At 39.6% G+C, this 12,977-nt stretch overlaps 1 protein-coding gene across 2 annotated transcripts in view; it reads left to right on the forward strand.

Annotated features, from left to right (window-relative positions):
- The window catches only part of IQGAP1 (IQ motif containing GTPase activating protein 1), a 107,009-nt gene extending 94,301 nt beyond the window's left edge, over window positions 1-12,708 (forward strand). For both annotated transcript variants that reach the window (XM_028495486.2, XM_024117231.3), the window contains exons 34-38: window positions 643-855; window positions 1,958-2,124; window positions 4,292-4,414; window positions 8,115-8,223; window positions 10,380-12,708. In XM_028495486.2, coding sequence (XP_028351287.1) covers window positions 643-855; window positions 1,958-2,124; window positions 4,292-4,414; window positions 8,115-8,223; window positions 10,380-10,493 — 726 coding nt within the window. In that variant the 3' untranslated portion in view covers window positions 10,494-12,708. The remainder of the gene's footprint in view (window positions 1-642; window positions 856-1,957; window positions 2,125-4,291; window positions 4,415-8,114; window positions 8,224-10,379) is intronic.
- Window positions 12,709-12,977: the final 269 nt, after the last annotated feature.

Below are 12,977 nucleotides of genomic sequence, written 5' to 3' on the forward strand. Positions count from 1 at the left end.
GGATTAGCAAGAATTTACTGACCACTGGTGTTGCGTTGGTGTGGTTATAACGTTCATCAAGCCGGGTTTCAAACAAAATTAAATGATTTCCATGTCCCCAGTGTGATAGGGAAAAAACAAGGGGTTTTGTGCCCAGTGGAGTCCAATCTCCTGTCCAGGAAAGAAGCCATAAGAAGCCAACACCTGACTTCATAGATGTTTCTCTTCTAGATGAAAAGAGAGCTGCCTCTGCTTCATGCAGTTTCTTTGTCAGTTGTCAGGGGTGGGGGTAAGTTTGTTCCCCTCTATTTCCGGAATAGAGTTGTTTGTTTTTGTTTTTTTTTTTTAAATATTTATTTATTTGCTTGCTTGCATCAGGTCTTAGTTGTGGCAGGCGGGCTCCTTAGTTGTGGCACGCAGGCTCCTTTGCTGCATGCATAAACTGGAGTCAGACAGTTGTGGCATGTGAACACCTAGTTGCGGCATGCACATGGGGTCTAGTTCTCTGAGCAGGGATCGAACCCAGGCCCCCTGCAGTGGGAGCATGGTGTCTTAACCACTCCGCCACCAGGGAAGTCCCCCAGAATAGAGTTTGAGAGCTTTATAAATTCAAGTGTGGTTCAATGTGGAGACCTTGCCACGAACTTCTTTTTCTTACTGTAGGAAGCAGAACACCAGAGGGCCATGCAGAGACGTGCTATCCGTGACGCCAAAACTCCTGACAAGATGAAAAAGTCAAAATCTGCAAAGGAAGACAGCAACCTTACTATTCAGGAGAAGAAGGAGAAGATCCAGTCAGGCTTGAAGAAGCTAACAGAGCTTGGCACCGTGGACCCAAAGAACAGATACCAGGAACTGATCAACGACATTGCCAGGGTATGGCATTTGGGGGACAATGATGGCCTGACCACGTTTAAAGCTGTCTCAGAGGCTTGTGAGGAGACAGTAGCTGTTCCGGTGACAACATACCTTCAGTTCAACATACCTTCAGGAGAGGAGATTAGAGTCCTCTCCTCTGGGGAATCGTTTCTGACTCTTCCAACATGAGGTCCTAGCCTGCCCTTTGATGGCTTATTCCATGGCCTAAATTAGTAGGGAGAAAACCTTAATTAGAGCTTCCTATGTCTCAGTTTGTCTTTGGCCTTAAAGAATTCCTCCATATCTTTTTAATGATTACTGTGAAATATAAATTGACATCAAGTTGATCATCAAATCCTTGATTTGTGTGAATCTTCTCAAGTAAGGGGCTCCGGCGCAGGCTGAGAAGTTTAGGCATTCTCTGCTGTCGCCCTAAAATCACACCATGCACAACTGGAAGCTGGGTAATTGTTATATTAAAGTTATCTTTTTCTCCCTCTCCTGACAACATATTTAAGAGGTTTAAACCAGCTTTGCAAGTCGATTATGAGAATGTGGAGGTCTGTAAAAGTAACACGTTTCATTGCCTTATTAAATAGAAATGGGGAAAAAATTGATGAGATCTGAATTTCTTTGTTAATTTTTGAACATAAAATTGCTAACTTTTTTAGATTCCACGTATAAGCAATATCATATGATGTTTGCCTTTCTATGTCTGACTTACTTCACTTAGTATGATGGTCTCTAGGTCCATCCATGTTGCTTCAGGTGGCATTATTTCGTTCTTTTTTATGGGTGAGTGGTGTTCCATTGTATATATGTGCCACATCTTTTTTATCCATTCCTCTGTTGATGGACATCTGGGTTGCTTCCATGTCCTGTCTGTTGTAGATGGTGCTGCAGTGAACATTGAGGTGCATGGGTCTTTTTGAATTATGGTTTTCTCCAGATATATGGGCAAAAATCTTTAAAAACTTTCAAGATGAGTAAGAAAAAAAGAATTGCTGTCTATTAAAAATGTGTGGTCAAGCAAGGCAAAGTTAAGCGCAGCTGGGTTCTAGTGTTAATGATTCAAGAAGCACATGATATTATTTTTGTAATTTTAATAATTATGTCTCAGGATATTCGGAATCAGCGGAGGTACCGACAGAGGAGAAAGGCTGAACTGGTGAAACTGCAGCAGACGTATGCTGCTCTGAACTCTAAGGCCACCTTTTATGGAGAACAGGTGGACTACTATAAAAGCTACATCAAAACCTGCTTGGATAACTTAGCCAGCAAGGGCAAGTGAGTATTTTTTTTTGAAGAATCAATGTCAGGGGAAAAAGAAGTAGAGGCAACTGAAGTGACATAGGAAAATTTTACATACAACACACTGGATCTATTTATTGCAATAGTCCTTTATTTTTCTTCTAATCATTTGTGTAATTTCCTAGTTCCATTTATTATGGTATGATGTGAATAAATAATGTGTGGAGGATTTCAAGGATGCCTATTTCTAAGCATCCTGTGTTCCAAAATATCTTCTTGGCCCTAGAAATTAAAGATTCTTGGAAAGGGATCATTTAGTGGCCCCCAAACCAGGTTGTGCCTCAAAAATCACTTAAGGAACATCATAAACAATTAGATTCCCTGCCCTCTACACCTCCTGGACACAGGCTCCCAGACCATGATTTTTTTTCAGCTGCCAAGGAAAATCTGATGCAGCCTCCTTGTTGCTGGCCACAAACTATTCAGCCTGCCCATTTTATAGGGAGGGAAATTGAAAATCCAGAGAGGTGAAGTGATTAAGCACATGTTCTGCTTATTAGAAGGGTTAGTTTATTATTTACTCCAGACTTTTCATTTTGAGAATTTTCAAACCCCGGAAAGGTTCAGTGAATAGAACAATAAACACCCATATACCTTTCACCTAGATTCACCTGTACTTAACATTTTGCCACATCAGCTTCCCCTCTCTATAGCCTGCTTACTCTTCTGTCTGTGTTTTTCCCCTCCCTCCCTGAAGGCTTCATGGAGTGAGGCAGGGCTGTTGTGAAGTGGTGAAAATCAGGTCCACCTAACCCAGCTTGCAGAGTTGGCGCCTGTGTCGTTTTGAAATGTCCCCATCATTCTTTGAGCACTTCTTGACTTTGTGGCACAAGATGTTTCTGGTTCAATTTGTACTTTTCCCTCCCTGGGCTTGGAATTAGCTATTTCTCCAAGCGTCCCTGGTTCCTTTTAATGAAGAATGGTATTTAGAAACCAAAATTTAGGCACCAGATGTGCTCAGTGCCACAGAATCATTTTTGTTTCAGGCCTTTTAAGCAGACAGAGCTAGGTTCTCATTTCTTTTTTAATGGCTGCATGGTATTCCGTTGTATAGATAAATATAACTATGCTTAATCAATTCTCCATTAATAGACATTTACATTGTTTCCAGTTATTATAAAAAGTTCTGCCCCAAATAACCTCTTGTACATATGTCATTTTGCAAATGTAGGCATGGTTTTTTTTGTTTGTTTGTTTTTGGTTTTGTTGTTGTTGTTGTTTTGCGGTACGCGGGCCTCTCACTGTTGTGGCATCTCCCGTTGCGGAGCACAGGCTCCGGATGCGCAGGCTCAGCGGCCATGGCACATGGGCCCAGCTGCTCCGCGGCATGTGGGATCTTCCTGGACCGGGGCACGAACCCGTGTCCCCTGCATCAGCAGGCGGACTCTCAACCACTGCGCCACCAGGGAAGCCCTGTAGGCATGTTTTTGAAGATAAATTTCTAGAAATGTAATTGCTGGGTTAAGGTTTTTGTGCAGTTGTGATTTTGATAGATATTTCAGTTGCCAGCCATAGGGATTATTACCTTTTACACAGCTACCAGCTTTTCTGCCCCAGTTCTTGAGACCCTTCCCTTGAGAGTCCCAGATACCATTCTCATTCATCTGTAGTCTTCCCTTGCTTACTCTTCTTACAGTTTCTCGCCTTGATTATCCCAACAGTCTTCTGACATCTGTTTCTTTTTCCTTACTCCCATTCCTCTGTAATTGCTATGCTGGCTTAAAAGCTTTTAAAAATTTCGTATTCTACACTATTTTTATTTTTTCTCTGCACAGCCAAGGGGCTTAGCGTGACTCCCTTGGGATTCAGTACAGTTCCCTCAGGCTGGCGTTAGAAGCCCTCACACTTACTTTAGGTGCTTAGGTTCTGAGAGGGACATAGAAGGATTCAGACACTGTCAAATTCATCTTGTGTTCTCAAATGTATAGTTTAAATCAAAGACAAAAGCAATTTAGTAATGTTTCCCTGTTTTGCAGAGATATTGCTTAGGCGAATCCTAGCATTTATTTGCCATTTTAGCATTGGTTTGTTACTTACGCTTGTGTATGGGAAGTTTGTTTTCTGACCTCATATCCTTGAGTTACCAACAAAGATTCATAGTAGATAGTTACCTTTAGAAAGTGACATAATGTGATTTTTACAGGGTCTCCAAAAAGCCTAGGGAAATGAAAGGAAAGAAAAGCAAAAAGATTTCTCTAAAATACACGGCAGCAAGACTACATGAAAAAGGAGTTCTTCTGGAAATTGAGGACCTGCAAGTGAATCAGTGAGTATTTGCTTTTTAACTTTGTTTTATATATTGATTTTTTTATTTCTTCATTTGTCATATCTTTATCTTATTGATTTTATTTCTGTTATCTGGATAATCATTTTTATATTTTATGTGTGTTTATAATTGATTAATTAAAATAAGTAATTAATTAATTATGTGCAGAATTTGGCCTAATACTCAGAGTTAATTTGCCTGTCATAGAAGGGAAGTATTTCTTTTCCTTGTTTGTGGAACATTTGTCTCAAGACATCCTACTTTTCCTCTTTAAAGCAGGAAGCCATTCCTTCCATTTTTTTTTTTTTTCTGTGCCCAAACCAAGGATAAATAAAGAATAACAAGAAGAGGAGTGTACTTTATTCCAATTGAGGCATGAACCAGGGGCTTACCCTCATCTTCTTTCCTGGGAAGCGCCAGCTTGCTTTACATGTGGTTCATGGACCTGACCTGACCTGACCTGACCATCCTCCCTCAGGTCCTGGCCCAGCTGCCATTAACAAGCATTTTATTGAGTACCTGCTCAGCCAACCCTGTGATCTCAGGCAGCTGAGCTTTCTGTTACTGTGTCTGTTTAAATTTTTTTTTTTAATTTTGCTTAAAAAAAGCTTTTATATTTTCTTGATTCTAAAATAATATGTATTCACTGTTGAGCTTTGAAAATGTGGTAAAGCATAAAGAAGAAAAAAAAACACCTATAATCCAACAAGCCAAAGACAGCCACTGAAATCATTTTAGTATATTTTCTTCTGTGCCTCTATTCACATAAAGATTATCTATGATTACTTACTTACCTTCTTACTTTTTTTTTAACATAAATTGGGATGATACTGTTTATAGTCATGTGTCCAGCTTTTTCCTCATAACATTGTGAGCATTTTTCACACAGTTTGAAAGTATCCTTTTTAATGACCACATAATATTCCATATTGTAGTTTTAATTTAACCATTTACCTATTTTAGAACATTTTAAGTTGATTTTACTTTTTACATTATTACAAATGTGATAACACCTTTATATGTAAATCTTTGATTCTACCTCAGATTATTATTTTTGGTATGATAGATGCCTAAAAATGTAATTTTTGGTCAGAGTATAAAAATGTTTTTTTATTGTAAAAAACACAAAACATAAAATTTACCATCTTAACTATTTTTTAAGTGTACAGTTCAGTGGTGTTAAGTATGTTCACATTGTTGTGCAATCCAGAACCTTTTCATCTTACAAAACTGAAACTATACCCATTAAATAACAACTCCCCATTTCCCCTTCCCCCCAGCCCTGGGCAACCAGCATTCTCCTCTCTCTTTCTATGAATTTGACTCCCGAGCTGCCTCATATAAGTGGGATCATACAATACTTGTCTTTTTGTGTCTGGCTTACTTCACTTAGCATGATGTCCTCAGGGTTCATGCATGTTGTAACCCGTGACAGATTTCCTTCCTTTTCAAGGCTGAATAGTTTTCCACTGTGTACATGTACTACATTTTGCTTATTCATTCATCCATTTGGGTTCCTTCCACTTTCTGCTACTATGAATAATGTTACAATGAACCTGGAAGTGTAAATATCTCTTTGAGACCCTGCTTTCAATTCTTTCTGATGTATACCCAGAAGTGGGATTGCTGGATCATATGATAATTCTATTTTTAATTTTTTTAGGAACTGCCATACTGTTTTCCATAGCAGTTGAAAAAATTTTTTAATTCATATATATTGCAAAGTATTTCTTAGCAGTGTCTAAAATGTGTATGAAAGTGCTTACTTACCTCACTACTTTGCCATCATTGAGTAATAAAACAGTTTTTGATATTTTTGAATTAATAGATAAAAAGGTAGCATTTTAAAATTTTGCACTTTTTAGGATTCTGGTTGAGTTTTGTAGTGTGTGTTTATTTGTTTTTTAATATTTATTTATTTTATTTATTTTTGGCTGTGTTGGGTCTTAGTTGCAGCACGCGGGATCTTTCGTTGCAGCACATGGGCTCTTCGTTGCGGCGTGAGGGCTTCTCTCTAGTTGCGGCGTGGAGGCTTCTCTCTAGTGGTGGCATGTGGGTTTTCTTTCCCTAGTTGTGGCGCAGGGGCTCTAGAGCGCTTGGGCTCTGTAGTTTGCGGCACGCGGGCGTGGTTGCCCTGCAGCATGTGGGATCTTAGTTCCCCGACCAGGGATTGAATCTGCTGCATTGGAAGGTGGATTTTTTACCACTGGACCACCAGGGAAGTCCCTATGTGTGTGTGTTTAAACAGGGATTATTATCTATGTTTTCTTTGATCATTTTTTCAATTGGGGACCGTGGTCTTTTGGGGGTTTTTTTTAGTTGACCACTTTATGCCATTTTTCAAATCTGTTTTATAATTTATTATCTCCTCCCTTCTTTTTTGTCATTATTTGCCACTACTGTTCAAGTGGCTACTGTTATTTGACTCTTCTTTTTAATTTGCTACCATGGGCTTAGTAAACAGATGACAAACCAAACCAGTTAAAATAAAATTATTTATCACATAAAATAAACATCTTTATAAAGGGTCTCCTATTGAGTAAAATGCATGTGTTTTAGTACATGGATTTTGTAACCTCTCGTTTAGCTTCCTAGTGGCCCTCTTGCATCCTTCATGGTTCTCAGCTCTGTTCACAATAGATCAGTTTGTTCTGTAGTTGAGTCCTGGAAGTCTGGGGTGACACACTTTGATCACCTGGGGAACAGCATACTCCCACCTTCTGGTGCATTAAAACTTCTGGGCATGTAAGGTGTCCAGAGTGAGTGATACCCTAAATATTTTCAGTAATAGCAGTTTATATTTGGTAGTACTCAGTATGTTTATATCTGTAGCACCTACTCCTTCCAGAAAACCTCCTGTCTTGGTTCTTTTCATTCTGACCATCCCCACTCCACCCCCCCGCCCCTGCCTTTTGTTTACTTACCTCTTACAGTCCTCAGACACGCATGGATTCAAACATGCATCTTTTCCTCCTCCTTCTAGCCCAATTTCCTCTTTATTTTTTTTAAAACATTTTACTCGCAGAACATAATGAGTTCTCTCTTATTTATTGACTTTTTTTTGGCTGCATTGGGTCTTTGTTGCTGTGCGCTCAGGCTTTCTCTAGTTGTGGCGAGCAGGGCTACTCTTCATTGTGGTGCGTGGGCTTCTCATTGCAGTGGCTTCTCTTGTTGCGGAGCACGGGCTCTAGGTGAACGGGCTTCAGTAGTTGTGGCACGCAGGCTCAGTAGTTGTGGCCGCACGGGCTTAGTTGCTCTGCGACATGTGGGATCTTCCTGGACCAGGGCTCGAACCCATGTCCCCTGCAAGCGGATTCTTAACCACTGCACCACCAGGGAAGCCCCCAATTTCCTCTTGATTCTCCTTTTATCATTAGGTTTCAGCAGTGGCCACATGGAAGGCCAACAGGATTCCTGACATCATCCCTTCAGAGGCCAATTTGTGGCCTTCCTTAATGCTTCCTCTTCTAGTAGAAAGCAAGTGCTGCCAGGAGAGGCTGCCACCCTTCTCTGCAGATCCCAAAGTAGATGATACTTAGAGTAGCAATCCCATGCTCCTTCACCTGCAGAAGTACTTTGCACCTTTATTTTGTATGCTTTTTCACTCTTGAAGACTTTATTCATCTCCTTTCTGCATTTCACAGAATATTTTTACATGAGAACATGGAAATCATACCCTTACGATGTTGTGTTTCAACAGGTTTAAAAATGTTATCTTTGAAATCAGTCCAACAGAAGAAGTTGGAGACTTTGAAGTGAAAGCCAAATTCATGGGAGTTCAGATGGAGACGTTTATGTTACATTATCAGGTGGGTTTGTACCAGGTAAAACGGAAAGCTCTGGGTGTGAGGTAGTTGTGTTCTTGTCAAGGTAGGAGAATGGATGAAAAGGAGACCCATGTGAGGAAAGCTGCCCGCAGTCAGCAGTGAGTGAGCTGAGGAGTTTTGTGTGTCTGATTTGGGCGGTACAGGCTGGAGAGCTTTTGCGGATGTGTGAATCTTCAGAAAGCATATCTGAAGCTTACACTTAAGGTTGCCACTAAATTGAGCTTATACCTTGGACTTGAACAAAATGCTTAGGTACATATCTTGACAGTACAAAATTATAAACCTTCTCAGTAGCTTGAAATCTTACATATTTTTTTCCCTCTCATTTTGGTTTGATATAGGGGCTTAAAGGTGTACTTCTGACAAGATGTGTGTAAATTGCATCTTTGTAAACTGAATCCCATTTTATTTATTTATATATTTTTTGAGGATTTTTTTTTAAGAGAAAACAACTTTTTACTGGACTTAATAAATAGGGATCACAGAACAAATAACAAACAACAGCGTGAGTTATATCAGAATGAAAAAAGAAATGATGGACCTGGATTTCCGATCTGAAACTATTATGCAATATATTTTTTTTCTTGCCATGCCGCATGGCTTGTGGGATCTTAGTTCCCCAACCAGGGATCAAACCCAGGCCCTTGGCAGATAAAGCACAGAGTCTTAAGCACTAGACCACCAGGGAATTCCCCCGAATCCCATTTTAAATTCAAAAAGAATTCTGCAGTGAATCATTTTGTAACATAACTATCCCTAATTTTTATTTTGAAATCTCTTTTTTTTGCATTGAAAAATGTCAGGGCATCAGAAGGATTCCTAGGTAATGTCCAGCCTCTGTTAGTTTTATGAACACAGTGCTTCATCGTTGGTACCCACACAGGGCTGCACCCCGTGAAGCTGGGCAGGGGCCTTTCTCTGATCGTGCATTTGGGCTCTTGCACACATTGATCTCCCTTAGATGGGGGCTCTCCCTCCCCACCCCTTATCCTTCCATCATTTATTGAGGACTTTCACGTTGTTACAACCCCTAAAGCTTACCCCACCAGCAAAGCCACAGTTTTTTTCTCCTTCACTTCCATAGCCTGTAGAGACAACCCCTGTTCACCACAGGCATTGACTTATTTTCCTTTTAACTTCCAAACTGCAGACTCCTTAAGGACAGGTAGTATTTCTTTGTTTCCTTCTCAGTGACCAGTAGACCCTCAAAACACGTTAACTGTACAGATGTGAAATGATTTTGTGACGCACATAGCTAACTCAAGTCCTTACACAGAAAAGATCCTATTATTCCCTCAGTTTCACCAGGCTCACGTAGGCCGCCCAGTCTGCCTCAGGTAGTGTATTCCTCCATGCACAAATTCATTAAGTGCAGAATGACTGCCAGGTGCAAGGTATTATGTTAGGTGCAGGTGATGCACCAGGGTCCTCGTCCTCATAGAGCTGCTAAGATTTTTCCAAAAGATGGATTGGTTGAACTTTGGGGATCCCTTCAAGCCCTTTGACTCTTGCTTTCTCATCTCCACTCTTGCAAAGTTTAGGTGTTTCAGATTTCCTCAATTTATTCTGGACAGTGGAGGGTAGTGGGGAAAGCAAGGGCTTTGCAGCCAGATCCAGATTCACCACATCCAGCTCTGTACCGTCGGGCAGGCCATTTAACATCTCTGAGCCTCAGAAGCCTCATCTTTAAATTTGAGATAATCATACCTGGTAGGATTTTTGACAGGACTTAAAAAGACACTATCTAACGTGCTTCCACATTGTGGAACACATAGTAAACACGTAAAAAACATTTAGTCCTCTCTTTCGCCTTGCATTCAGGGTATAAAAGCTTTGTCATTTGAAATAGAAATTAAGACTCTAGTAGATAGTGTTGAGACATTACTGGCCTTATCTTGTTTTCAATTGTTAGTATATTTCATCACGGTTTGAAATGCCATCACCTTCTCCAGGTGACACATCCCTTAGACGAACTAGGCTGGGGGCAGGCAGTTCCATAGTTGGGGACTTGTTTCTCACCCCAGTTCATATCTGGCACACAAGGCATGCCTCATTCCTTCTGGATCCCTCCCTACATTGTGTCCTTCCTTTTCTTGTTCCACAGACCTGATTAACTGTCAGAATGTTTTTTTGAACAGGACCTGCTGCAACTACAGTATGAGGGCGTTGCAGTCATGAAATTATTTGATAGAGCGAAGGTAAATGTCAACCTCCTGATCTTCCTTCTCAACAAAAAGTTCTACGGGAAGTAATTGATCATTTGCTGCCAGCCCAGAAGGATGAAGAAAGAAGTCCCTCTCGGCTACCTTTCTAGGGGTGCTCCTTTACTCATAGGAAGCAAACACCCAGCCCACACGATTGCCTCAACCTGATACACCCCCAGTGCCACGTGTTTAACTCCTCCTGCTCAATGGACATTTGTTGCCCCTTGTTCATAGGGAAATTGTATTTCAGGCTTAGTCTGACCCTTCTTATTCCTTCATTTTCTTCTGTTCCTTAGGAAAGAGTGGAAACTCCCCTGAAATCTCTCATGTTGTTACAGTCTTAGAGGTTGCATTACTATATTGTAAGCTTTTGTGTTTGTTTCAATTAGCAATAGGGATGGTGGGATTTGAATTCTTGTTATTTAGAAGTGGAAGCCATTAGCACCAGTAACATACATACATATAAGACACATAATTAAAATGTCAGGTTATCCATAGTTATTAGGTTGTCATTTAAAAGTAAAGTTCCTTATATTTCTGTCCCATCAGTAAAATGGAAGGATACGGGGAGTCATTGGTTCTCTTCCATTCTGTTTTCCTTTATGGACGGGAGCTAATAGAAGTCACTGTTCTATGTTCAAAGTAAGCATTTCTAGAAAGAGGGGGATATTGTTTTTAAGTTTCACCATTAAATTTGGGCAGGTTTGTTAGTGTAACTCTCTCCTCAGTGGATGGGAGAGTCCCACTGATAAAATTAAGCTATTTAGGTAAATTCGGAATGGTCTGAGCGCCTACTCATTTGTGTTGCTGCAGAGATTGACTAGATTCAGGCAGACAGTCCACTCTGTCCCTGTGGCAAAGGAATGGGTAGGCCCTAGCGTAGAATGTAATTGTTTTCAAAACTGTTTTATATCTTAAGAGTGTCTTATTAAAGTGTAGATTTATTTCTTAAAATGTGGGTGATAGGAATTTTAAAGATTTATATAATGCTTCAAAAGCCTTTAGAATACTGTAAGAAAAGGGTTTTTTTTAATTGGCTTATCTGTATATCTGAACTCTTAAAACTTTCTTATAGCTAAAACACTAGGATTTATCTGCAGGGTTGCAGAGAGATAATCTTGCCTTAAATAGACTGAAACAAAAACAAACAAAACCAGCCAGCTGATGTTATACTTGATATTAAAATCTATTTTTCCCTATTTCTTTTTCTTTTTCTCTTGCTGCCCACGCTGGCTTTATTTTATGAACTCCAGTTTTTTAATTTAGTCACAAACAATCCAATTCTAAACATTGAACTTAAGAAGCTTTCATTCTTAGATTAAGTCATATACTTTTTAAAAAAATATTTTTATTCAGGAAAATATATTGAAATCATGCTACTGAGCCTCTATTTTCTCTGATGTTTTGGTTCAGTATTCTTTTATCGTAAAACATAAACTAACATTTAAAAACTTACTGATGTATATTTAAAGCCAATAAACTGTTTCATTAATAACAAATCATGTGATGTGTCCCAATTAAAAATGTAAGTGTTGGAAATGTGGTTTTCATGATAGACTGTTTACTCAGTCAGGTCCACGGGTGCAAACGTAATAGTTGTAGGGGTCTACACACTCCAGGCAGCCCACAGGCAGGTGGAGAGGTGAGGTGTGGAGTGCCACGGAAGGAGTCTCCACTACCTTGACCTTGTTTTTTGTTGTATTTTGGAAGACGATTTTTTAGTAAATATTTTCCTCAGATTAAAAGAAGATGCCATTATAAGTAGCATTGCCTCAAAAACTGGGACCAACCAAATTGTCAACCCTTTTACCTTAAAAGATGATACTCATCCCAAATGTATCTCATGCCCCAAAGGCCACATCTATGACAGACAATGAGCAAAGTTCACAACTCCTTTAACAAAATATGTTTCAATTATTTGTAAGGATATAGTTCCCTTGACACAACTTCTAATGCAAAATAGCACAAAATACACTTCAAGAATTTTGATGGTAACTATGTAGACTTAACTGTGTTAACAGCCTTGAGGATGCCCAGACGAGCTCAAGTCATGGCATTGAAACCTTGTAGCTCTTATTAATTTTAATTTATTAGCTATAGCAATCTCTGTCTCAACTCTCTCCTTCTTTGACGTTCTCTTCAACCAGCCATCGTGATATTTACCATGAATTTCCTCCCTCAAGAATTTGGACTGCCCATCACATTGTTGCTGCACACAATTGCCTTTGTATCTTTGTATGAAATAAAAGGCCATTTGTTCGTTTTTGTGTTTCTTTTTCTCAGTGTCATTGTTAGCAGTTCCTGCAAAACAGTGTTAACTAGAGTGAGATTTAATAATTGAAAACCACAACAAAAACAACCCCTTCATAGTCTTTTTGAACGAACAAACGCAAGTCAGCTATCTCAAAGCAATTTTTAACTCGTGAGTTTAGCCTTTTTAAATGTAAAAGACTTGAAGTAGCTTCCACATAAAAAGAACTGGGTGGTGGGGGGAGGTGGAGAACTAACATAATGTCACTTAGTTCTTTTTTT

Source organism: Physeter macrocephalus, chromosome 11 (assembly GCF_002837175.3).
Source record: "Physeter macrocephalus isolate SW-GA chromosome 11, ASM283717v5, whole genome shotgun sequence".
Taxonomy (NCBI): domain Eukaryota; kingdom Metazoa; phylum Chordata; class Mammalia; order Artiodactyla; family Physeteridae; genus Physeter; species Physeter macrocephalus.